Source organism: Fringilla coelebs (assembly GCF_963513975.1).
Source record: "Fringilla coelebs genome assembly, chromosome: 30".
Lineage (NCBI taxonomy): Eukaryota > Metazoa > Chordata > Aves > Passeriformes > Fringillidae > Fringilla > Fringilla coelebs.
This window is the reverse complement of record NC_140056.1, coordinates 1732705-1758830: the sequence shown is the minus strand read 5'-3', so window position 1 is coordinate 1758830 and position 26126 is coordinate 1732705. Positions and strand designations below refer to the sequence as shown.

At 50.7% G+C, this 26126-nt stretch overlaps 1 protein-coding gene across 1 annotated transcript in view; it reads left to right on the top strand.

The window, feature by feature from the left end:
• R3HDM2 (R3H domain containing 2) overlaps positions 1-26085 on the top strand; it is a 60881-nt gene extending 34796 nt beyond the window's left edge. The window contains exons 4-19 of the mRNA XM_084223477.1: positions 2066-2070; positions 2269-2273; positions 2442-2453; positions 2633-2644; positions 3299-3444; positions 7181-7270; positions 9843-10088; positions 11526-11652; positions 13428-13663; positions 14134-14288; positions 16163-16263; positions 17894-18063; positions 20380-20524; positions 21694-21794; positions 21875-21959; positions 25404-26085. Coding sequence (XP_084079603.1) covers positions 2066-2070; positions 2269-2273; positions 2442-2453; positions 2633-2644; positions 3299-3444; positions 7181-7270; positions 9843-10088; positions 11526-11652; positions 13428-13663; positions 14134-14288; positions 16163-16263; positions 17894-18063; positions 20380-20524; positions 21694-21794; positions 21875-21959; positions 25404-25750 — 1983 coding nt within the window. The 3' untranslated portion in view covers positions 25751-26085. The remainder of the gene's footprint in view (positions 1-2065; positions 2071-2268; positions 2274-2441; positions 2454-2632; positions 2645-3298; positions 3445-7180; positions 7271-9842; positions 10089-11525; positions 11653-13427; positions 13664-14133; positions 14289-16162; positions 16264-17893; positions 18064-20379; positions 20525-21693; positions 21795-21874; positions 21960-25403) is intronic.
• Positions 26086-26126: the final 41 nt, after the last annotated feature.

The window sequence follows — 26126 nt, the reverse complement described above, 5'->3', positions numbered from 1 at the left end:
ACCTGGGAGAGGCACCTGGGATGGGGATGGGGATGGAGAGACTGAGCTGAGATAGGGAACCTGGGGGGAAAATGGAGAGATTGACCTGAGAAAGGGAACCTGGGGGATGGAGGGATTGAGCTGAGATAGGGAACCTGGGGGGATGGAGAGACTGACCTGAGATAGGGAACCTGGGGTGGGGATGGAGGGAAAATGGAGAGACTGACCTGAGAAAGGCACCTGGGGGGGGATGGAGAGATTGATCTGAGAAAGGCACCTGGGGGATGGAGAGATTGATCTGAGATAGGGAACCTGGGGGGATGGAGAGATTGACCTGAGAAAGGAATCTGGGATGGGGATGGAGAGACTGACCTGAGGAAGGCACCTGGGGGAAAATGGAGAGACTGACCTGAGAAAGGCACCTGGGGGATGGAGAGAATGAGCTGAGAAAGGGACCTGGGGGCACCTGGGGGGATGGAGAGACTGATCTGAGATAGGGAACCTGGGGGAATGGAGGGATTGACCTGAGATAGGGAACCTGGGGGATGGAGAGACTGAGCTGAGATAGGGACCTGGGGGGAAAATAGAGAGATTGATCTGAGAAAGGCACCTGGGGGCACCTGGAGGGAAAATGGAGAGACTGACCTGGGAAAGGCACCTGGGGGATGGAGAGACTGACCTGAGATAGGGAACCTGGGGGATGGAGAGACTGACCTGAGATAGGGAACCTGGGGGATGGAGAGATTGACCTGAGATAGGGAACCTGGGATGGGGATGGAGAGACTGAGCTGAGATAGGGCACCGGGGGGGAAAATGGAGAGATTGACCTGAGAAAGGGAACCTGGGGGATGGAGAGACTGAGCTGAGATAGGGAACCTGGGGGGATGGAGAGACTGAGCTGAGATAGGGAACCTGGGGGGAAAATAGAGATTGATCTGAGATAGGGAACCTGGGGAGATGGAGAGATTGATCTGAGAAAGGGACCTGGGATGGGGTGGAGAGACTGACCTGAGGAAGGCACCTGGGGGGGAAAGGAGAGATTGACCTGAGAAAGGCACCTGGGGGATGGAGGGATTGATCTGAGATAGGGAACCTGGGGGCACCTGGATGGAAAATTGAGAGACTGATTTGAGATAGGGAACCTGGGTTGGAGATGGGGATGTAGAGATTGACCTGAGAAAGGCACCTGGGGGAAAAATGGAGAGATTGACCTGAGAAAGGCACCTGGGGGAAAAATGGAGAGATTGACCTGAGAAAGGCACCTGGGATGGGGATGGAGAGATTGATCTGAGATAGGGGACCTGGGATGGGGATGGGGATGGAGAGATTGACCTGAGAAGGGCACCTGGGATGGGGATGGAGAGATTGATCTGAGATAGGGGACCTGGGGGGAAAATAGAGAGACTGATCTGAGATAGGGAACCTGGGGGATGGAGAGACTGACCTGAGAAAGGCACCTGGGATGGGGATGGAGAGACTGATCTGAGATAGGGAACCTGGGGTGGAAATGGAGAGACTGACCTGGGAAAGGCACCTGGGGGGAAAATGGAGAGATTGACCTGAGGAAAGCCCCTGGAGGGATGGAGAGATTGACTGACCTGAGAAAGGCATCTGGGGAGATGGAGGGATTGATGGAGGGATATAATATAATATAATATAATATAATATAATATAATATAATATAATATAATATAATATAATATAATATAATATAATATAATATAATATAATATAATATAATATAATATAATATAATATAATATAATATAATATAATATAATATAATATAATATAATATAATATAATATAGCAATTGTTCCGTTTTCTGAATCAGAACGGAGTCAGGTGCATCCTGTAGGTGCCCTCCTCTTTTCTCTGGCTCCCAGCCCTCAGTGCCTGTGTTTGTGTTCCAGGTTTGGTGCTGGGTGCCCCTGAATCCTCAATATAATATAATGTAATATAGTATAATACAGTTTAATAAGGCACTTGTTCAGTGTTCTGAATCAGAACGGAGCCAGGTGCATCCTGCAGGTGCCCTCCCCTTTTCTCTGGCTCCCAGCCCTTTGTGCCTCTGTTTGTGTTCCAGGTTTGGTGCTGGGTGCCCCTGAATCTTCAATTTGATATGATATGATATGATATGATATGATATGATATGATATGATATGATATGATACAGTTTAATAAGGCAATTGTTCAGCATTGTGAATCAGAACGGAGTCAGGTGCATCCTGCAGGTGCCCTCCTCTTTTCTCTGGCTCCCAGCCCTCAGTGCCTGTGTTTGTGTTCCAGGTTTGGTGCTGGGTGCCCCTGAATCCTCAATATAATATAATGTAATATAGTATAATACAGTTTAATAAGGCAATTGTCAGTGTTCTGAGTCAGAATAAAGTCAGGTGTATCCTGCAGGTGCCCTCCCCTTTTCTCCTGGGTCCCAGCCCTCAGTGCCTGTGTTTGTGTTCCAGGTTTGGTGCTGGGTACCCCTGAATCCTTTATATAATATAGTATTAGTGTAATATCATACAGTATTAGTGTAATATATTATAATAAAGCAATTGTTCAGCGTTCTGAGTCAGAATAGAGTCAGGTGCATCCTGTAGGTGCCCTCCCCTTTTCTGCTGGATCCCAGCCCTCTGTGCCTCTGTTTCTGTTCCAGGTTTGGTGCTAGGTGCCCCTGAAGCCAGAATAGAATAGAATAGAATAGAATAGAATAGAATAGAATAGAATAGAATAGAATAGAATAGAATAGAATAGAATACAGTATAATAAAGCAATTGTTCAGCCTTCTGAGTCAGAATAAAGTCAGATGCATCCTGCAGGTGCCCTCCCTTTTCTCCCCTGCCCTGTTTCCTGTTACCTGCTGTATTTCTCCTGGCTCCCAGCCCTCTGTGCCTGTGTTTCTGTTCCAGGTTTGGTGCTGGGTGCCCCTGAATCCTTTATACAATATAATATTAGTGTAATATCATACAGTTTAATAAGGCAAGTGTTCAATGTTCTGAGTCAGAATAAAGTCAGGTGCATCCTGCAGGTGCCCTCCCCTTTTCTCCCCTGCTGTTTCCTGTTACCTGCTGTATTTCTCTGGCTCCCAGCCCTCAGTGCCCCTCTCTCTCTCTGTTCCAGGTTTGGTGCTGGGTGCCCCTGAATCCTCAATATAATATAATATGATATAATACAGTTTAATAAGGCAATTGTTCAGCATTGTGAATCAGAACGGAGTCAGGTGTATCTCGTAGATGCCCTCCCCTGTTCTCCCCTGCTGTTTCCTGTTACCTGCTGTATTTCTCCTTGCTCCCAGCCCTCAGTGCCCCTCTCTCTGTTGCAGGTTTGGTGCTGGGTGCCCCTGAAGGCTGCAGCCCGTCCCCCTCCTCCCAGGCCGGCCGTGGCCTCCTGCCCTGCTCGGCCCCGCAGCCCCCCGGGCTGCCCCCAGCCCAGCAGCAGCCGGCCATCAGCAGCCCCCTGATGTCCCAGGTGAGTCCCACAGGGCCCAGCTCGGGGGGCAGAGCAGTCCCTTGGGGGGCAGAACTCCTCTAGAATATATCTGCTTGTTTTCTGCTCCTTGTTCAATTGGTTTTCTTAACACGATCCAGAAATTCTCAGGAAATGCCTTTAATTCAAGCAGGAGAGGTTTAGGTCACAACTCAAAATTTCTCTGATTTTTGAATTACTTTCAGCTAAAAAAATTACTGAAAATAATTCAGCTTTTTGCTGAAGCACTAATTCTGCTTTTTTTGCTGGCATTCAGCATTGCAATGTGTGAAAAACACCAATCGCTGGTAATTATAAAAGTTTTATAGAAATAAAATAATAATAAAAATCAGAGCAATAGGAATCTGGACAATCAGAGTTAGGACAATAAAAGCAAAGAATTACAAAATCCAGATGATTCCTGGGCACTAAACCCCCCCAGAAACGTGGCTGGCTGGCAGAGGATTAACCCTTAAAAGCAATTCAGAGATCTCTTACATGATGCAAACATTCTTTTCAAACAAATTAACTCTTCTGTTTAATTGGCTTAATTTCTGCCCCCTCTCATCTTGTAAATCCATTTCTTTGGCTCCTAGAAACCTCTAAGGATTCTGGTTCTTGAGGGGAGGCAGGGCCAAAGGAATCCCTTGTGTTTCATAACTTCACTAGAATATATCTGCTTATTTTCTGTTCCTTGTTAAATTGGTTTTCTTAACATCATCTATAAATTCTCAGGAAATGCCTTTAATTCAAGCAGGAAAGATTTAGATCACAACTCAAAGTTTGTTTAATTTTTGAATTGCTTTCAGCTAAAAAAAGCTAAAAAAATTACTAAAAGTAATTCTGCTTTTTTTGCTGGCATTCAGCATTGCTGTATGTGAAAAATGCCAATCACTTGTGTTTAAATTTTAAAAGTTTAATAGCAATAAAATAGTTCATAGTAATAAATAGTGTTTTGAAGGGTCTGGACATGCACCATGCCTATGTCCCTATAAAGGTGAAATCAAAGGATCAACCCCCCAATCCAGCAGTGACCAGAGCACAGGGTGGGGTTTTTTTTGTCTTTTCCAAAGGTTTAGAGCCTGGAAAAATTTATTTCAGGTTTTTTGAGTGTTTTGAAGACATGCACTATGCCCATGTCCCTTCTGTGTCACCAAAGGTCAAATCAGAGGATCAAAACCCCCATCCAGTGCTGACCAAGCACAGGGTGGGGGTTTTACTGTCTCATTCAAGGGTTTAGAGCCTGGAAAAAAATTATTTCAGGTTGTTTGAGTGTTCTGAAGGGTCTGGAATGCACCATGTCCATGTCCCTATAAAGGTAAAATCAAGGGATCAAACCCCCCAATCCAGCAGTGACCATGGGTGCCCAAAGCACAGGCTGGGGATTTTTCTCTTTTCCAAAGGTTTAGAGCCTGGAAAAAGATTTAGAGGCTGATTTCAGGTTGTTTGAGTGTTTTGAAGGGTCTGGAAATGCACCATGCCCACGCCCATGTCCCTTCTGTGTCACCAAGGGTGAAATAAAAGGATCAGCCCCCCAATCCAGCAGTGACCATGGGTGCCCAGAGCACGGGCTGGGGGTTTCAGGGAGGGGTTTCAGTGCCATGAAGGGCCTCTGACGGGGGGGATGCTGCCCTGGAATGGTTTCTGTGCTCCCCAGCTCCCTGCAAAGCCCCTCTGTGTTTGCAGTTGGCTCACTTGACTAACCTTGTTGTTCCTTCTTTCTCTCCTTCCTTCCTTCCTTCCTTCCTTCCTTCTTTCTCTCCTTCCTTCCTTCCTTCCTTCCTTCCTTCCTTCCTTCCTTCCTTCCTTCCTTCCTTCCTTCCTTCCTTCCTTCCTTCCTTCCTTCCTTCCTTCCTTCCTTCCTTCCTTCCTTCCTTCCTTCCTTCCTTCCTTCCTTCCTTCCTTCCTTCCTTCCTTCCTTCCTTCCTTCCTTCCTTCCTTCCTTCCTTCCTTCCTTCCTTCCTTCCTTCCTTCCTTCCTTCCTTCCTTCCTTCCTTCCTTCCTTCCTTCCTTCCTTCCTTCCTTCCTTCCTTCCTTCCTTCCTTCCTTCCTTCCTTCCTTCCTTCCTTCCTTCCTTCCTTCCTTCCTTCCTTCCTTCCTTCCTTCCTTCCTTCCTTCCTTCCTTCCTTCCTTCCTTCCTTCCTTCCTTCCTTCCTTCCTTCCTTCCTTCCTTCCTTCCTTCCTTCCTTCCTTCCTTCCTTCCTTCCTTCCTTCCTTCCTTCCTTCCTTCCTTTCTTCCTTCCTTCCTTCCTTCCTTCCTTCCTTCCTTCCTTCCTTCCTTCCTTCCTTCCTTCCTTCCTTCCTTCCTTCCTTCCTTCCTTCCTTCCTTCCTTCCTTCCTTCCTTCCTTCCTTCCTTCCTTCCTTCCTTCCTTCCTTCCTTCCTTCCTTCCTTCCTTCCTTCCTTCCTTCCTTCCTTCCTTCCTTCCTTCCTTCCTTCCTTCCTTCCTTCCTTCCTTCCTTCCTTCCTTCCTTCCTTCCTTCCTTCCTTCCTTCCTTCCTTCCTTCCTTCCTTCCTTCCTTCCTTCCTTCCTTCCTTCCTTCCTTCCTTCCTTCCTTCCTTCCTTCCTTCCTTCCTTCCTTCCTTCCTTCCTTCCTTCCTTCCTTCCTTCCTTCCTTCCTTCCTTCCTTCCTTCCTTCCTTCCTTCCTTCCTTCCTTCCTTCCTTCCTTCCTTCCTTCCTTCCTTCCTTCCTTCCTTCCTTCCTTCCTTCCTTCCTTCCTTCCTTCCTTCCTTCCTTCCTTCCTTCCTTCCTTCCTTCCTTCCTTCCTTCCTTCCTTCCTTCCTTCCTTCCTTCCTTCCTTCCTTCCTTCCTTCCTTCCTTCCTTCCTTCCTTCCTTCCTTCCTTCCTTCCTTCCTTCCTTCCCCTTCTCCCTTCACCTTCTCCCTTCACCTTCTCCCTTTACCTGCTTTTTCCTCCCTTTCTCTTCCTTTTCCTCCCTTTTCCTTCCTCTTCCTTCCTCTTTTTCCTTAATTCTCCTTCATTCTTTTCCTCCCTTTTCCTCCCTCCCTTTTCCTCCCTTTTTCTCCCTCCTTTTCCTCCCTTTTCCTCCCTCCCTTTCCCTCCCTTTCCCTCCCTTTCCCTCCCTTTCTCTCCCTTTTCCTCCCTTTTCCTCCCTTTTCCTTCCTTCTTTTCCTCCCTTTTCCTTCCTCTTTTTCCTTCATTCTCCTTCATTTTTCACCTCCCTTTTCCTTCTTTCTCCTTCTGCCTTTCCCTCCCTTTCCCTCCCTTTCCCTCCCTTTCCCTCCCTTTCCCTCCCTTTTCCTCCCTTTTCCTCCCTTTTCCTCCCTTTTCCTCCCTTTTCCTCCCTCCCTTTTCCTCCCTTTTCCTCCCTCCTTTTCCTCCCTTTCCCTCCCTTTCCCTCCTTTCCCTCCTTTCCCTCCTTTCCCTCCCTTTCCCTCCCTTTCCTTCCCTTTTCCTCCCTTTTCCTCCCTCCCTTTTCCTCCCTTTTCCTCCCTTTTCCTCCCTCCCTTTTCCTCCCTTTTCCTCCCTTTCCCTCCCTTTTCCTCCCTTTTCCTTCCTCCTTTTCCTCCCTATTCCTCCCTTTTCCTCTCTCATTTTCCTTCATTTTCCTTCTCCGTTTTCCTCCCTTTCCCTCCCTTTTCCTCCTCCCTTTCCCTCCCTTTTCCTCCTCCCTTTTCCTCCCTTTTCCTCCCTTTTCCTCCCTTTTCCTCCCTTTCCCTCCCTTTCCCTCCTTTCCCTCCCTCTCCTCCCCATCCCTCTCCCCTCTCTCTGCCGTAGCCGGTCCCGGCGCTCCAGCCCGTTCCGTACTCTCCAAGCTCCTGCCCCCAAGTCCTCTTGCCAGTCTCTCCACCCCAGCAGTACAACCTGGTACAAACCCCAGTTCCTCTTCTGCACTGTCCCTTGTGCTCTGTGCTGTGTTTGTGTTGTGTGAGCTTGTGCTGATCAGGTATGTCCCAAACACGACCCCCCTGGGGCTGGGATCCAGGGAGCTCTGCCCAGCCTGAGCCCACGGCACCACCACAGCTGGGCTGGGAGGAGCAAATCCCGAGCCCTGAGCTCCCCAGGAATGCCTGGGACCACCACTGCTGGAGTGGTGTTCTTGGAAGGAGCCTGGGAAGAGCAATTCCCGAGCCCTGAGCTCCCCAGGAATGCCTGAGGCCACCACTGCTGGAGTGGTGTTCTTGGGAAGAGCCTGGAAGAGCAAATCCTGAGCTCCCAGAGCTCCCCAGGAATGCCTGGGACCACCACTGCTGGGCTGGTGTTCTTGGGAAGAGCCTAGAGGAGCAAATCCTGACACTGAGCTCCCCAGGAATGCCTGGGACCACCACTGCTGGGCTGGTGTTCTTGGGAAGAGCCTAGAGGAGCAAATCCTGACACTGAGCTTCCCAGGAATGCCTGAGGCCATCACTGCTGGAGTGGTGGCCTTGCAAAGAGCAAATCCCAATCCCAGAGCTCCCCAGGAATGCCTGAGGCCACCATTGCTGGGCTGGTGTTCTTGGAAAATGCCTGGGAGGAGCAAATTCCGAGCCCAGAGCTCCCTAGGAATGCCTGCACTGCTGGAGTGGTGTTCTTGGGAAGAGCCTGGGAGGAGCAAATCCTGACCCTGAGCTCCCCAGGAATTCCTGAGGCCACAGGACCACCACTGCTGGGCTGGTGTTCTTGGGAAGAGCCTGGAGGAGCAAATTCCAAGCCCAGAGCTCCCCAGGAATGCCTGCACTGCTGGAGTGGTAGCCTTGGAAAATGCCTGGGAGGAGCTAATCCAGAGCTCCCGGAGCTCCCCAGGAATGCCTGAGGCCACCACTGCTGGAGTGGTGTTCTTGGGAAGAGCCTGGGAAGAGCAAATTCAGAGCTCCCAGAGCTGCCCTGCAGATGCCTTGGGAAGAGCCTGGAGGAGCAAATCCCGACCCTGAGCTCCCCAGGAATGCCTTGGGAAGAGCCTGGAAGAGCAAATCCCAACCCTGAGCTCCCCAGGAATGCCTTGGGAAGAGCCTGGAGGAGCAAATCCCAACCCTGAGCTCCCCAGCAGCGCTTGTGCTCCGTGCTGGGGTCTGGGGGCGCTGCCCTGCGGGCTCAGCCAAGCCCCTGTGTTGTCCCCACCTTTTGGGAACGGTGTCCCCAAGGGCTGTGGCCGCTGGGCTGGAGTCCCCCGTGGGACCCTGGTGTCCCCAGACCTGCTGAGCTCAGCTGGCGTGTCCCCCGTCCTGCTCTGGCTCTGTGGCTCGTGTGTGGGGGGTTTTGGGGGGCTCTCTGGGGGCTGTGGCCGCTGGGCTGGAGTCCCCCCTGCCTGCGTGGGACCCTCGTGTCCCCAGACCCACTGAGCTCAGCTGGCATGTCCCCTGTCCTACTCTGGCTCTGTGTGTGGGGGGTTTTGGGGGGGCTCTCTGGGGGCTGTGGCCGCTGGGCTGGCGTCCCCCGTGGGACCCTGGTGTCCCCAGACCTGCTGAGCTCAGCTGGCATGTCCCCTGTCCTACTCTGGCTCTGTGTGTGGGGGGTTTTGGGGGGGCTCTCTGGGGGCTGTGGCCGCTGGGTTGGAGTCCCCCGTGGGACCCTGGTGTCCCCAGACCTGCTGAGCTCAGCTGGCGTGTCCCCTGTCCTACTCTGGCTCTGTGGCTCGTGTGTGGGGGGTTTTGGGAGGGCTCTCTGGGGGCTGTGGCAGCTGGGCTGGAGTCCCCCATGGGACCCTGGTGTCCCCAGACCCGCTGAGCTCAGCTGGCGTGTCCCCTGTCCCGCTCTGGCTCTGTGTGTGGGGGGTTTTGGGGGGCTCTCTGGGGGCTGTGGCAGCTGGGCTGGAGTCCCCCCTGCCTGCGTGGGACCCTCGTGTCCCCTGTCCCGCTCTGGGTCTGTGGCTCGTGTGTGGGGGGTTTTGGGGGGCTCTCTGGGAGCTGTGGCCGCTGGGTTGGAGTCCCCCCTGCCTGCATGGGACCCTCGTGTCCCCTGTCCCGCTGAGCTCAGCTGGCGTGTCCCCTGTCCTGCTCTGGGTCTGTGTGTGGGGGATTTTGGGGGGCTCTCTGGGGGCTGTGGCCGCTGGGCTGGCATCCCCCGTGGGACCCCAGACCCGCTGAGCTCAGCTGGCGTGTCCCCTGTCCTGCTCTGGGTCTGTGGCTCTGTGTGTGGGGGGTTTTGGGGGGCTCTCTGGGGGCTGTGGCCGCTGGGCTGGCGTCCCCCGTGGGACCCTGGTGTCCCCAGACCTGCTGAGCTCAGCTGGCATGTCCCCTGTCCTGCTCTGGCTCTGTGGCTCGTGTGTGGGGGGTTTTGGGGGGCTCTCTGGGGGCTGTGGCAGCTGGGCTGGAGTCCCCCCTGCCTGCATGGGACCCTCGTGTCCCCTGTCCCGCTCGGGGGCTGTGTGTGGGGGTTTTGGGGGGCTCTCCGGGAGCAGGGGCGCACATTCCCCAGCCGAGCCGTGTCCCACTGCTGTCTCTGTGCCCCCTCCTCTCCCCAGGCCGACGAGCTGAGCAGCCCCTTCGGGCAGATCAGCCTGAGCCGGCAGGGCTCGGCGGAGGCGGCGGAGCCCTCGGCGGCGCTGTTCCAGCCCTCGCTGCTGCCGCAGCCCCCGCAGCAGCCGGGATTCATCGTGGCAGCTCCCGCCGGGCAGCCCATCCCCACCTCCAGCTACTCCGCCTCGGGGCACACGGCCCCCCCCCAGCAGGTGCTGCAGCCCCAGGGCTACATCCAGCCCCCCCAGCAGGTGAGGATGGGGAGGGGGTCGGGGGGGCTGGGGAGGGGTCCCTGTGCGGCTGAGAGCCTGACTCCCTGCTCTTAGAAGGATCATTTATTATTATATTGATATTACATGATATGAGAGGATATATTATTATTATTATTATTATTATTATTATTATTATTATTATTATTATTATTATTATTATTATTATTATTATTATTATTATATCATATTATATTTTACATTATACTATATTACATGATATTATATATATTATATTACATTATATGATATGATATTTCTATTACATTACATGATATTATTAATATAACATAACATAACATAACATAACATAACATAACATAACATAACATAACATAATATAATATAATATAATATAATATAATATAACATTATAATACATTACATTATATTACACTACATTATATTATATTGCATGACATGATATGATATGATATGATATGATATATTACATTATATGATTTATATAATATAATATTATATTACATTATATTACATATTATATTATATTATATTATATTATATTATATTATATTATATTATATTATATGTAGTATATTACATTACATTATATGATATATATATTACATTACATTATATGATATTATATTATATTTTACATGATATTATCTTACATTATATTACATTATATTATATTGCATGATATGATATCACATATATTATATTACATTGCATTACATTACATTACATTACATTACATTACATTACATTACATTACATGATATGATATGATGTGATATGATATGATATGATATGATATGAATCATATTACAGGCATATATATGTCTGGGGACATCCCCAGAGCTGCCAGGCCAGGAGCTGCTGGGGAGGGGGTCCCTGTGGTATTGAGAATCTTAGAAGGCTCATTTATTATTATATTATACATATTATATTATATTATATTATATTATATTATATTATATTATATTATATTATATTATATTATATTATATTACATTTTACATTATAGTATATTACATGATATTATATATATTATATTACATTATATGATATGATATTTCTATTACATTACATGATATTATTAATATAATATAATATCATATCATATCATGCCATGTAATATAATGTAATGTATTATAATGTTATGTATTATAATGTTATGTATTATAATGTTATGTATTATAATGTTATGTATTATAATGTTATATTATAATATTATATTATATTATATTATATTATATTATATTATATTATATTATATTATATTATATTATATTATATTATATTATATTATATTATATTATATTATATTATATTATATTATATTATATTATATTATATTTCTCACCATAGGATTTTTTTTTTCCTGCTGTGTTCTCACCATGGTTTTTTTTCCTGCTGTGTTCTCACCATGTTTTCTTTTTTTGCCCCTGGCAGATTCAGGTTTCTTACTACCCCCCCGGGCAGTACCCCAACTCCAGCCAGCAATACCGACCCCTCAGTCACCCAGTGGCCTACAGCTCCCAGCGCCCCCAGCAGCTCCCCCAGCAGTCCCAGCAGCCAGGTAAGGGGCTGGAAGGGCCTAAAGGGGACAAATTTCCCTTTCCTGCTGCTTTTGTTGGCTCCAGAGATCCCCCTGAGCTGTCTGGGGTCGGGTTGCTCTTGCAATTCCCACTCGTGGCTGGGAAGTTGGGGTGTGTCTGTCTGCAGGGGTGTCTGTCCTTCCCTCCCTCTCCTCTGAGCTTGCTGGGGGAGGGATGAGGAGGATTTTAGCCCCACTGAGGGGATGCCAGGGGAGTTTAAAGCCTGGAGCTTCCCTTGGCTGTGTTTGCATCTGGTCCTGCTTTCCCCTCTCTCCAGCAGGAGGTGGGGGCAGAGACAGGATTTGATTCCCTAAAGATGGGGAATTTAAATCTTAAATCTGAAATTTGGGGTTATTTCCAATGCCCAACTGGGAAGTTACTCCATCAAAACCCTGTTCTGGCTGCCAGGGGAGTTTAAAGCCAGGAGCTTCCCTTGGCTGTGTTTAAATCTGCTCTAAAGGAAGCCCTTTCCACACTCTTCAGCACGAGCAGGATTTGATTCCCTAAATCTCAAATTTGGGGTTATTTTCTGTGTCTAGCTGGGAAGTTACTCCATCAAAACCCTGTTCTGGCTGCCAGGGGAGTTTAAAGCCTGGAGCTTCCCTTGGCTGTGTTTAAATCTGCCCCAAGGGAAGCTCTTTCCCCACTCTTCAGGTGGGGGCAGAGGCAGGATTTGATTCCCTAAAGATGGGGAATTTAAATCTTAAATCTTAAATTTGGGGTTATTTCCCATGTCCACTGGAAGTTACCACACTGAAACCTTGTATTGGCACTGAGGGGAGTTTAAAGCCTGGAGCTTCCCTTGGCTGTGTTTACATCTGCCCCAAGGGAAGCCCTTTCCACACTCTTCAGCACGAGCAGGATTTGATTCCCTAAATCTCAAATCTGGGGTTATTTCCTGTGTCCAGCTGGGAAGTTACTCCATCAAAACCCTGTTCTGGCTGCCAGGGGAGTTTAAAGCCTGGAGCTTCCCTTGGCTGTGTTTAAATCTGCCCCAAGGGAAGCTCTTTCCCCACTCTTCAGGTGGGGGCAGAGGCAGGATTTGATTCCCTAAAGATGGAGAATTTAAATCTTAAATCTGAAATCTTAAATTTGGGGTTATTTCCCATGTCCAGCTGAGAAGTTACCACACTGAAACCTTGTATTGGCACTGAGGGGAGTTCAAAGCCTGGAGCTTCCCTTGGCTGTGTTTAAATCTGCTCCAAGGGAAGCCCTTTCCCCTCTCTTCAGTAGGAGGTGGGGGCAGAGGCAGGATTTGATTCCCTAAAGATGGGGAATTTAAATCTGAAATCTTAAATTTGGGGTTATTTCCTGTGTCCAGCTGGGAAATAACTCCATTGGAACCCTGTTCTGGCACTGAGGGGGTGCCAGGGGAGTTTAAAGCCTGGAGCTTCCCTTGGCTGTGTTTACATCTGCCCCAAGGGAAGCCCTTTCCCCTCTCTTCAGCAGGAGGTGGGGGCAGAGGCAGGATTTGATTCCCTAAAGATGGGGAATTTAAATCTTAAATCTTAAATCTGAAATCTTAAATTTGGGGTTATTTTGCATGTCCAGCTGGAAGTTACTCCACTGAAACCTTGTATTGGCACTGAGGGGAGTTTAAAGGCTGGAGCTTCCCTTGGCTGTGTTTAAATCTGCTCTAAGGAAGCCCTTTCCCCTCTCTTCAGCACGAGCAGGATTTAATTCCCTAAATCTCAAATCTGGGGTTATTTCCCATGTCTAGCTGGGAAGTTACTCCATCAAAACCCTCTTCTGGCAGGTTTACAGCCAATGATGTCCAACCAGCAGCAAACCTACCAGGGTGTGGTGGGGGTGCAGCAGGCTCAGCCCCCCGGGCTCCTCAACAGCCAGAGGAACAACATGGGGGGGCAGATGCAGAACGTGATGGGGGTGCAGCAGGCACAGCCCCCCGGGCTCCTCAGCGGCCAGAGGAGCAGCATGGGCAGCCAGATGCAAGGTCTGATGGTCCAGTACACACCACTGCCTTCCTACCAGGTGGGCACCGGCCTGGGGGGTGGGAGGGGGCTCTGGCTGGGCAGGGTGTGCCCGAGGGATCCCCCAAAAGTGGGGGTTTGCTCACAGGGCTGGAGAGAGCACATCCATGGGGGCATCTGTGGGGCACATCTGGAGCTGGAGGGCTGGGGAGGGGGCTCTGGCTGGGCAGGGTGAGCCCGAGGGATCCCCCAAAAGTGGGGGTTTGCTCACAGGGATGGGGAGGGGGCTCTGGTTGGGCAGGACGTGCCCGAGGGACCCCCCCAAAAGTGGGGATTTGCTCACAGGGATGGGGTGGGCAGATCCATGGGGGCACATCTCGAGCTGGGAGAATCTCTGGGGGGGCTGTGCCAGGGGGAGGCGGCTCTGGGGTGTCAGACAAAGCCCCCTGGAGTCTCCTCACCCCGCTGGTGTCTCCTTGGGGCAGTTGCCTTGCTCTGTTAGCTGTCAGCTGCTGCTTTCCTCGTGCCCAGGTGCCCATGGGCAGTGAGTCCCAGAACGTGGTGCAGCAGCCCTTCCAGCAGCCCGTGCTCGTGCCAGCCAGCCAGTCTGTGCAGGGGGGGCTCCAGGCTGGAGGGGTCCCCATCTACTACAGTGTCATCCCCACTGCCCAGCAGAATGGCACCAGGTAAGGCTCTGCCAGGGGGAGAGAAGGGCGCTGTGCCCACAGTCTGGGGGGTTTGGGGGTCAGGGATCCTCGGGGGTCCCTTCCAGCTTGGGAGATTTTGTTTGTAATTCTGTTTTCTGCTCTTGTGGCCACCAGTGCTGCTCCTCCCTGAGCTTGTCCTTCCCTGGCTGCCTTGATCAGGGCTTGCTGAGCACCAGTGGGTCCAGCTCCTGTGTGTTCAGCCTTCCCAGAAATGAGGGAATCCAAGAAATGGAAACTTCCACAGACACAGCAGGGTTTGAGCTGCAGCCTTGGGAGAAGCTGGGATCAATGTTAAAATACAACAAACAGACATTGAGCAGAAAAATGATAAATTTATGGTTCTGTAGTTGTAAGTAAGAGTTGTAAGTAAGTGAGAAAATGCATTGATAGGGTGGTGAAGGGTTTATGATGTAGGAAATGTATTGATGAGATGGTGAAGGGTTTATAGTGTAGGAAACTATTGATAAAATGGTGAAGGGTTTATAGTGTAGGAAACTCTATTGATAAGATGGTGGGGGGTTTAGAATGTAGGAACTTCATTAATGAGATGGTGAAGGGTTTATAATGAAGGAAACTTCATTAATAAGGTGGTGAAGAGATTATAATGTAAGAGATTGTATTGATAAAATGGTGAAGGGTTTATAATGTAGGAAACTCTATTGATAAGATGGTGAGGGGTTTATAGTGTAGGAAACTTCATTAATGAGATGGTGAAGGGTTTATAATGAAGGAAACTTCATTAATAAGATGGTGAAGGGATTATAATGTAGGAGACTGTATTGATAAAGTGGTGAAGGGTTTATGATGTAAGAAAGTGTATTGATAAGATGGTGAGGGGTTTATGATGTAGGGGTGTGGTTGTATAGAATAAACCAAGAGTTTAAAAGTTCTAACAGAAGCAGGTGTGTGCATGTGAGTTAGAAACCCATTAGGCAAAAGTATCCACAGTGCAGCAGGAGTTAGTAAAGGTGATAGGTTAGAAAAATAAACAAAATAAACCGTGTAGCAACTGTCTATTGCTTAAGAAACTCGTTTCTTGTAACAAAGAAACTTGTGACTACTCTGAGCTGTGCACCTTTAAAACCTCACAGCCTCTGAGATTGGTGTTTATCTGAGCAATAAATCTTTCTTAGCCCAAAAACAACCCCATCATTCATTAAAAGAGTGATAATTATAGCTGGGAATAACCTGTGCAGGTGGCCCAGGCCTTCATCCCCATCCTCACCTGAGCCCTCTCTGTTAGTTTAGAAAGTTCTGTATTTCCTTCTAACAAAGAAACTTGTACCTTTAAAACCTCGCAGCCTCCGAGGCTGATGTTTGTCTGAGCAATAAATCGTTCTTAGCCCAAAACCAGCCCCATCCTTTCATTAAAAGAGTGATAATTATAGCTGGGAATACCAGACCTTCCTCCCCAACCCATCCTCATCTGAGTCCTCTCTTTTAGTTTAGAAAGTTCTGTACTTCCTTGTAACAAAGTAAAACCTCACAGCCTCCGAGACTCACCTTTATCTGAGCAATAAATCATTCTTAGCCCAAAAACAACCCCATCCTTCATTAAAAGAGTGACAATTACAGCTGGGAATGACCTGTGCAGTGGCCCAGGTTCCTCCCCGTGCCCATCCTCACCTGAGCCCTCTCTTTTACTTTGGAAAGTTCTGTATTTCCTTCTAACAAAGAAACTTGTACCTTTAAAACCTCACAGCCTCCGACACTCACGTTTATCTGAGCAGTAAATTGTTCTTAGCCCAAAACCATCCTTCATTAAAAGAGTGACAATTACAGCTGGGAATGACCTGTGCAGGTGGCCCAGGTCCCTCCCCGTGCCCACCCTCACTGAGCCTCTCTGCCCACAGCCCGTCCGTGGGGTTCCTGCAGCCCCCTGGCTCCGAGCAGTACCAGATGCCGCAGTCCCCGGCGCCCTGCAGCCCCCCCCAGATGCAGCAGCAGTATTCAGGTACCAGGGGGCACTGGGCAAGGCTGGCATCCACTGCAGAGGTGGCATCAGCCTTTGGATCACAGGCTCTGGAGCTGCCACTCGACAGCCAAGCTTCTGTGCGAGGGGATGGCTCAGGCTGGGAATGCCACGGGGCACGGTCAGGGTGGGCAGGGTGGGTGGAGGGAGCTGGGTGGGCTCTGGGTGGGTGAGGGAGGGAGGAAACTGCAGATGGGGAGGTTGGGGATTGCTGCTGCCCGTCACTGCTGCTGGGAGGGAGCTGGAGCAGAAGCTGAGGTGGGGTGATGGAGGTGTGGGCCTGCAGGATCTGAGCTGGGATGGTGGAGATCTGGGCCTGGATCTGAGCTGGGATGGTGGAGATCTGGGCCTGGATCTGAGCTGGGATGGTGGAGATCTGGACCTGGATCTGAGCTGGGATGGTGGAGGTGTGGGCCTGGTGAGCTGCAGGATCTGAGCTGGGATGGTGGAGATCTGGACCTGGATCTGGATCTGAGCTGGGATGGTGGAGATCTGGGCTTGGTGAGCTGGAGCAGGATCTGGGCTGGGATGGTGGAGGTGTGGGCCTGGTGCAGGATCTGAGCTGGGATGAGGGAGGTCTAGGTCTGGTGAGCTGGACCTGGAGCTGAGCTGGGATGATGGAGGTCTGGGCTTGGTGAGCTGGAGCAAGATCTGAGCTGGGATGAGGGAGGTCTGGACCTGGATCTCAGCTGGGATGATGGAGATCTGGGCTTGGTGAGCTGGAGCAAGATCTGAGCTGGGATGCTGGATCTGGACCTGGATCTGAGCTGGGATTAGGGAGGTCTGGACCTGGATCTGAGCTGGGATTAGGGAGGTCTGGACCTGGATCTGAGCTGGGATGATGGAGATCTGGGCTTGGTGAGCTGGAGCAGGATCTGAGCTGGGATGAGGGAGGTCTGGGCTTGGCGAGCTGGAGCAGGATTTGGACTGGGATGCTGATCTGGACCTGGATCTGAGCTGGGATGAGGGAGGTCTGGGCTTGGTGAGCTGGAGCAGGATCTGGGCTGGGATGAGGGAGATCTGGACCTGGATCTGAGCTGGGATGAGGGAGGTCTGGGCTTGGTGAGCTGCAGGATCTGAGCTGGGATGGTGGAGCTCTGGGCTTGGTGAGCTGGAGCAGGATTTGGACTGGGATGCTGGATCTGGACCTGGATCTGAGCTGGGATTAGGGAGGTCTGGACCTGGATCTGAGCTGGGATGATGGAGATCTGGATCTGGACCTGGATCTGAGCTGGGATTAGGGAGGTCTGAACCTGGATCTGAGCTGGGATGATGGAGATCTGGACCTGGATCTGAGCTGGGATGCTGGAGCCTTTGCCTGGGGTTTTGTGGAGATGCTCAGAGCAGTCACGGAGCTGCCATCCCTCAGCTTGGCCCCATGCTCCCATTTCTCCTGCATTAAACATCATCACTCCCAGCTGTGACCTTTGCTATTCGAGAGGAGTCCCCAGAGGGTCCTGGTGGGGTTTTTCCAGCCTGGAAAAATCCTGAGTGGCAGAGGAGAGAGTCCAGAGTGGGCCTGTGGGGAAGGGTGTGCAGTGGCAGGGACAGGCAGGTGCTCTGTGTCCCACAGCAGCAGAACCTGGCCATGCCCCTCTGTGTCTGTCCCCAGGGGTGTCCCCGTCAGGCCCTGGTGTGGTGGTGATGCAGCTGAATGTCCCCAACGGCCCCCAGGCCCCCCAGAACCCCCCCGTGGTGCAGTGGAGCCACTGTAAGTACTACAGCCTGGAGCAGAGGGGGCAGAAGCCAGGAGACCTCTACAACCCCGACACCAGTGCTCAGGTACTGGGGGGACTGGGAGGGACTGGGAGGAGGCAGCTCAGCCTTCGGGGGGTCAGCTGGGGGAGCCTGGGCTTAAAAGCTGCTAGGTTGAGAGTAGCAGACTCAAGAGCTTAGAAGCTGCTAGGCTGAGAGTAGCAGACTCAAGAGCTTAAAGGCTGCTAGGCTGAGAGTAGCAAACTCAAGAGCTTAGAAGCTGCTAGGCTGAGAGTAGCAAACTGCAGAGACTCAGGGGTGTGGGATCCAAGAGTACCTTGAAATGGCCAATAACATCTGAGATTTTAACTTGTGATTTGAAAGTAAAAGGTGCCTTATTGTTGTCTTGTTGTGGGTGAGAGGAAGTGAGAAATAAAACCGAGAAAATGTATATGAATGGAAGGATGTGGAATGTGGATTGTTTATTTGAAGCTCCACTTTATCTCCTTGGAGGGAGGTGAATTGTATTGTGAGAGAAAGGGGCTTTTTTTGGTGGTGGGACAGCAGGTGGGTGTGGGAGCTGTGCCAAGCCCTGGGGGTGTCTGACCCTGTCCCTCCCCCAGGCCAGCACCCAGCTGAGCAGCCCCATCACGTCCCCCACTGTGGATTTGGAAAGACAGGAGTCTGCTGAGGAAGGCAGGAGCCTCCCCTGAAATGGAGAAAATGAAAAAATGACCCCCCTCCACCTCAGAATTGCTATAAATTTGAAATTAAGGGGCTCTCAGGCAACAGAAATTATGGGAGCAGGAAATAACAGTTCTTTAATAGGAAAGAAAATAAAATTATAAAATAAACAATGCAGTGCACTAGAACAACACTGCCAGAGTGAGAATCCAGCCTGGCACCCTGTGGGTCAGGGGCTGGCAGCAGTCCCGTTGGAATTGTGGCTGCAGCCCTCCTGCAGTGCCAGGGGTGGTTCTGCTGGAAACACCTCTCAGTTCCCCCATCTCTGAGTCAGAAAAAAGCTTAATCCAACATGGGAGGTGTTGGCACCTTGTGAAGGCTCATCTAGAACAGAGACTGGAGTTAAATAATAAATAGGGATTTATTAGGAGGCCTCAATGGATCCACCTTGGGCAGCACAAGAGCCCAGCCTGGGCTGCACCCAAGATGGACCCAAAATGGTCCCAAAACGAACCCAAGATGAACCAAAATGGGCACAAAATGAACCCAAATGGTCACAAAAGAAAAACCCCTGCCAGAGCCAGAACTCAGCCTGGCACCCTGTGGGTCAGGGTGCTGGCAGCAGTCCCGTTGGAATTGTGGCTCAGCCCTCCTGCAGTGCCAGGGGTGGCTCTGCTGGAGCAGGGATCCTGTAGGAAAGGGTGCAGAATCCTCTGGAGATCCAGGGGCAGAGGCAGCTGCTGCTCCTCTGGGAAATCCAGTGGAGAAGCCGTGCTGGTGTTCCAGAACCTTCAGATTATATCTGGGTAGGAATGTGTGAAATCTCAGATTGTATCCAGGCAGGAATGTGTGAAATCTCAGATTCTATCCGGGCAGGAATGTTTGAAATCTCAGATTGTATCAAGGCAGGAATGTTTGAAATCCCAGATTCTATCTGGGCAGGAATGTTTGAAATCTCAGATTGTATCCAGGCAGGAATGTTTGAAATCCCAGATTGTATCCAGGTAGGAATGTTTGAAATCTCAGATTGTATCCAGGCAGGAATGTTTGAAATCCCAGATTGTATCCAGGTAGGAATGTTTGAAATCTCAGATTGTATCCAGGCAGGAATGAGTGAAATCTCAGATTCTATCCGGGCAGGAATGTTTGAAATCTCAGATTGTATCCAGGCAGGAATGTTTGAAATCTCAGATTGTATCCAGGAAGGAATGTGTGAAATCTGAGATTCTATCCAGGTAGCAATGTTTGAAATCTCCAGATTATATCCAGGCAGGAATGTTTGAAATCTCCAGATTATATCCAGGCAGGAATGTTTGAAATCCCAGATTGTATCCAGTCAGGAATGCTTGGCTCCTCCCCTGGGCTCACATCTCCCAGTGGGATGCTGCATTTCTTATCAGCCATGCAGTGACATTCAGTAGCCCATTATCAGCAGATGTCCCCCGGAGGGAGGAGTAGGTGTGGAAGAGATAAGGCAAACTGCCCCCTTGACAGGAGACAGCTGCCATACAGAGGGTAATAAATACCTCTTGCCTGGCAGTCTGGAACATCATTGCATTGCACTGTGAGAGAAAGGGGCTCTGCAGTGTCTGTGGGGACACGGGTGGGTGTGGGAGCTGTGCCAAGCCCCAGGGCGGGTGTGGGAGCTGTGCCGAGCCCCGGGGTGGGTGTGGGAGCTGTGCCGAGCCCCAGGGGTGTCTGACCCTGTCCCTCCCCCAGGCCAGCACCCAGCTGAGCAGCCCCATCACGTCCCCCACGCAGTCCCCGACGCCATCGCCCGTCACCAACCTCAGCAGCGTGTGCCCGGGGCTGAGCCCCCTGCCCGTGCTGCCCCAGTTCCCCCGGCCCATGGGCCCTGCACAAGGTAAGGGGAGCTGCTTCCCCCTCCAGCCAGGGGCAGGGGGCAGCGGGGTGGGGGTCCCAGTGCTGCTCTCGGGGGGTTTGGGGAGGGAAAAACAGCACAGAGCCCCTGGGGACAGCCCAGGGCTGGGGGTGGGGGCTTGGGGAGGGTCCTGCAGGGAGGGGAGAGATGGATCTGACTCAGGGTTCTCAGAAGGCTGAGATTATATTATATTATATTATATTATATTATATTATATTATATTATATTATATTATATTATATTATATTATATTATATTATATTATATTATATTATATTATATTATATTATATTATATTATATTATATTATATTATATTATATTATATTATATTAATTATATTGGAGTATAGTATAGTAATATATATTATATTATACTATATTATATCTATAATATATACTAATATAATTATATTCTAATTATATCATATCATATCATATTATAGTATGTTATATGATATTATATTATGTTACATTATGCTTGATACATTATGAGATATTATATGACATTATGATATTATATGATATATGATAGGATATAGTATATTATAGTCTATATATTAAAATATATGACATATTATATTATATTATATTATATTATATTATATTATATTATATTATATTATATTATATTATATTATATTATATTATATTATATTATATTATATTATATTATATTATATTATATTATATTATATTACGTTACATTACGTTACATTACATTATATTACATTATATTATATTATTACATTACATTATGTTACATTATATTATATTATTACATTACATTATGTTACATTATATTACATTACATTATAGAATGCTATACTAAAACTCTACTAAAGAATACAGAAAGGATACAGACAGAAACCTTAACAAGAATGAATAATAAAAACTCCTCCCAGAGTCCCGACACAGCTGGAATCAAACATGTTGGTAAACAATTCACATGGAACCAAACATGTTGGTAAACAACTCCAGCACAGCAAACACAGGAGAAAAGGATCAAATCATTATTATTCACATTTTTCTCTGAGTCTTCTCAACTTCCCAGGAGCAGAAATCCTGGGCAAAGGGGGTTTTTCAGGAGATGTCACGGTGGCAGGAGCGCCGTGGCGTTTCCTGGGGTGCCCAGCCTCTGCTCCCGGCGCAGGTGACGGCAGGTACTCGCTGCTGGGCCAACCTCTGCAGTACAACCTGTCGCTGTGTCCCCCGCCCCTGCTGCACAACCAGCCCAGCTACGCCGGACACCAGGTAGGGCCGGGCCAGCCACGCCCTCCCCAGCCCCTGCAGGCACCGCCCTGTCCCCTCAGGTGGCATTTGTCCCCTTGCAGGGCCAGGCTGGAATGAAGCACGGCAACCGCAGCAAGAGGCAGGCGCTGAAATCGGCGTCCACCGACCTGGGGACGAGTGACGTAGGCAAGTCACCCCCTCCAGCCTCTCTTTGTCCTCTGTGTCCCCAAAAATGGGTGTTGGAGACTCCAGGTGGCATCCCTGCCCACGCCAGCATCACACAGAGCCCTGGGATGGTTTTGGGGGGTTCCTCCCAGTCCCTGGGATGGTTTTGGGGGGTTCCTGTCAGTCCCTGGGCTGGTTTTGGGGGGTTCCTGTCAGTCCCTGGGCTGGTTTTGGAGGCTGTGTCTGTCAGTCCCTGGGCTGGTTTTGGGGTGTTCCTGTCAGTCCCTGGGCTGGTTTTGGAGGGCTCCTGCCAGTCCCTGGGCTGGTTTTGGAGGCTGTGTCTGTCAGTCCCTGGGCTGGTTTTGGAGGCTGTGTCTGTCAGTCCCTGGGCTGGTTTTGGAGGCTGTGTCTGTCAGTCCCTGGGCTGGTTTTGGAGGCTGTGTCTGTCAGTCCTGGGCTGGTTTTGGAGGGTTCCTGTCAGTCCCTGTGCTGGATTTGGAGGGTTCCTGTCAGTCCCTGGGCTGGTTTTGGAGGCTGTGTCTGTCAGTCCCTGGGCTGGTTTTTGAGGGTTCCTGCCAGTCCCTGTGCTGGTTTTGGGGGGTTCCTGTCAGTCCCTGGGCTGGTTTTGGAGGCTGTGTCTGTCAGTCCCTGTGCTGGTTTTGGAGAGTTCCTGTCAGTCCCTGGGCTGGTTTTGGAGGCTGTGTCTATTAGTCCTGGGATGGTTTTGGGGGGTTGTTCCTGTCAGTCCCTGTGTTGGTTTTGGGGGGTTCCTGTCAGTCCCTGGGCTGGTTTTGGAGGGTTCCTGCCAGTCCCTTTGCTGGTTTTGGGGGGTTGTTCCTGCCAGTCCCTGTGCTGGTTTTGGAAGCTGTGTCTGTCAGTCCCTGGGCTGGTTTTAGAGGGTTCCTGCCAGTCCCTGTGCTGGTTTTTGGGGGGTTCCTGCCGGTCCCTCCTCCCCACACCCACAAACACCCCCAGCCCCGCTGGGTCCAGGCTGGGGGTGCAGCAGATCCAGCCCCAGCCCTCTGTGCCCTGAGGGAGGTGGGTGAGCAGGGAGTAAAACCTCTGAGGAGAACTCCTGGGTGCCATTCCTGCCTCTCAGAGGGTGGAAATGATGGAGCAGGTGGAGCTGGCAGAGCTGGGATTTTATTCCTCTTTCTCAGCAGAAAGTGAGTGTGCAAACTCTTGAGATCTCATTCCCACCAAAGTCACTCTTCCCACCCATGCTTCCCTTTCCCATGGGGCCTGCAGCTTCAAATCCCAAATTTTGGAGATTTGGGATCTCCCAGGGTGGCTGTGAGGGCTGAGGGTTCCAGTGAACCCTTTCTCTCCACCCTTGCCCAGGGTGTCCCCACTGGGTCCTGGGGAAGGGAGGGACCCACAGCTTGGGTGGGTCCCTCTGGAGCCCTCAGGCTTGTCCCTGATGTCACCTCAGTGTCACCAGCAGCAGCAGCTGCTTGCAGGGGCCCTTTAAGAGCTGCCTCCCCCCTCCTGCCCCTGGCATGGTCCCGACGTGCCACGTTAATATTAGCAAAGAATCCTCCAGCAGCTCTGTGAGCCCGGCCAGGGCTGGAGCCAGGAGTGCAGAGGGGTCTGGGGACCACAGGGCTGGAGCTGCAGAGATTTGGGGACCACAGGGCTGGAGCTGCAGAGATTTGGGGACCACAGGGCTGGAGCTGCAGGGATTTGGGGACCACAGGGCTGGAGCTGCAGAGATTTGGGGACCACAGGGCTGGAGCTGCAGAGATTTGGGGACCACAGGGCTGGAGCTGCAGAGATTTGGGGACCACAGGGCAGGGCTGGAGCTGCAGAGATTTGGGGACCACAGGGCTGGAGCTGCAGAGATTTGGGGACCACAGGGCTGGAGCTGCAGAGATTTGGGGACCACAGGGCTGGAGCTGCAGAGATATGGGGACCACAGGGCTGGAGCTGCAGAGATTTGGGAACCACAGGGCAGGGGCAGAGGATAAAACCAGGAGCTGCAGAGAGATTTGGGATCCACAGGGCAGAGGTCAAAACCAGGAGCTGCAGAAGGGTTTGGGAACCACAGGGCAGGGACTGGAGCTGCAGAGATTTGGGAACCACAGGGCAGGAGCAGAGGTCAGAGCCAGGAGCTGCAGAGGGATTTGGGCACCACAGGGCAGAGGTCAAAACCAGGAGCTGCAGAAGGGTTTGGGAACCACAGGGCAGGGGCTGGAGCTGCAGAGGGATTTGGGATCCACAGGGCAGGGGTCAGAGCCAGGAGCTGCAGAGGGGTTTGGGGACCACAGGGCAGGTGGTACCTGTGGTACCTCCAGTCCAAAGGAGTTGGAGCTGGGAACTGCCAAGAGATTTGGGAACCACAGGGCAGAGGTCAAAACCAGGAGCTGCAGAAGGGTTTGGGAACCACAGGGCAGGGGCAGAGGTCGAAACCTGGAGCTGCAGAGAGATTTGGGGGCCACAGAGCTGGAGCTGAGAACTGCCAAGAGATTTGGGTACCACAGGGGCTGGAGCTGGAGCTGCAGAGGGATTTGGGCACCACAAGGCAGAGGTCAAAACCAGGAGCTGCAAAGGGATTTAGGGACCCCAGGGCAGGGGCTGGAGCTGCAGAGAGATTTGGGATCCACAGGGCAGAGGTCAGAGCCAGGAGCTGCAGAGAGATTTGGGGGCCACAGAGCTGGAGCTGGAGCTGCAGAGGGATTTAGGGACCCCAAGGCTGGAGCTGGAGCTGCAGAGGGATTTGGGGACCCCAGGGCAGGGGCTGGAGCTGCAGAGGGATTTGGGGACCACCAGGCAGGACACAGCCAGTGCCACCACCCTCCCTGGGCACAGCCATTCTCCCTGCCAGGGTCAGGGTGGCAGCGTGGGGTGGGGTGGGGTTGGCTCCCAGTGCTGCTCTCTGGGGTTTGGGGTAGGAAAAGAGCACAGAGCCCCTGGGAGAGCCTGAACTATCCCAAGGACACCGGGGGGAATTGGTGTCCCTGTGGCTGTGGGGACACCCACATCTCCTGGAGCAAAACAAACATTGGGGGCACAGGAGGGGATTGGGATGGGGCAGGTAGGGCTGCTTTGGAGGGGAAGTTTCTGGCTTAAAAGAATAGATTGGCTGGTTTAAAATAATAGATTGAGTGGTTTAAAATAATAGATTGAGTGGTTTAAAAGAATAAATTCCAGCTGGAGGCAGCCTGGCACTGCACAGTGTTCCTGTGCCCAGGAGAGGTGGCTGTGGGAGTATTCCCATCTCCTCCTGCAGCAAAACCAGAATTGTGGGCACAGGAGGGGATTGAGATGGGGCATTCCAGGAGGGCTTAGAAGAATAGATTGGGTGGTTTAAAAGAATAGATTGGGTGGTTTAAAAGAATGGATTGGGTGGTTTAAAAGAATAAATTCCAGCTGGGGGCAGCCTGGCGGGGTTGCTGTGCCCAGGAGAGGTGGCTGCTCTCCGGGGGCACCGGGACCTGCCGGTGACACTCTGCTCCTCCCCCGCAGTGCTGGGCCGGGTGCTGGAGGTGACAGACCTGCCCGAGGGCATCACACGGACAGAGGCCGACAAGCTCTTCACCCAGCTCGCCATGGCCGGTGCCAAAATCCAGTGGCTCAAAGAGACTCAGGGGCGCCGCGGGGACGGAGGAGGCGGCGGGGACAACAGCGGGACTCCGGAGAACGGCAGGCACAGTGACCTCGCTGCCTTATACACCATCGTGGCCGTGTTCCCCAGCCCCCTGGCTGCCCAAAACGCCTCCCTCCGGCTCAACAACTCCCTCAGCCGCTTCAAACTGCGCGTGGCCAAAAAGAACTACGACCTGCGGGTGCTGGAGCGGGCGAGCTCCCAGTAGAGCCCCCGTGTGGGCACCGGGCACTCCCCTGGGCCTCTTCTCCTCCCACCCTCCCTTCCTCTCGCCCTCCTTCCTTGATATATTTATATGAACATAATTAAGAGACGAGAAGTTGATTTTTTTTTTTCTGTTGTTTTTTTTTAATTTTTTTTTTTTTTTTTGGAGTGACGCCCGTGCCCGCCCCCCTCCCCTGTGTCTATGGTTTTTGTTTAAGCACTGTGTTGGACCTCACATACAGGTGTTGATTGGTATGTTCACTGCACATTTTATTTAATCAGATTATTATTTTGCTGGGGGGGAGGGAGGGAATTTTTTTTTTTTTGGTCTTATTTTATTTGGGGGGGTTGTTTTTAAATAAAAAAAAAAAAAGGAAAAT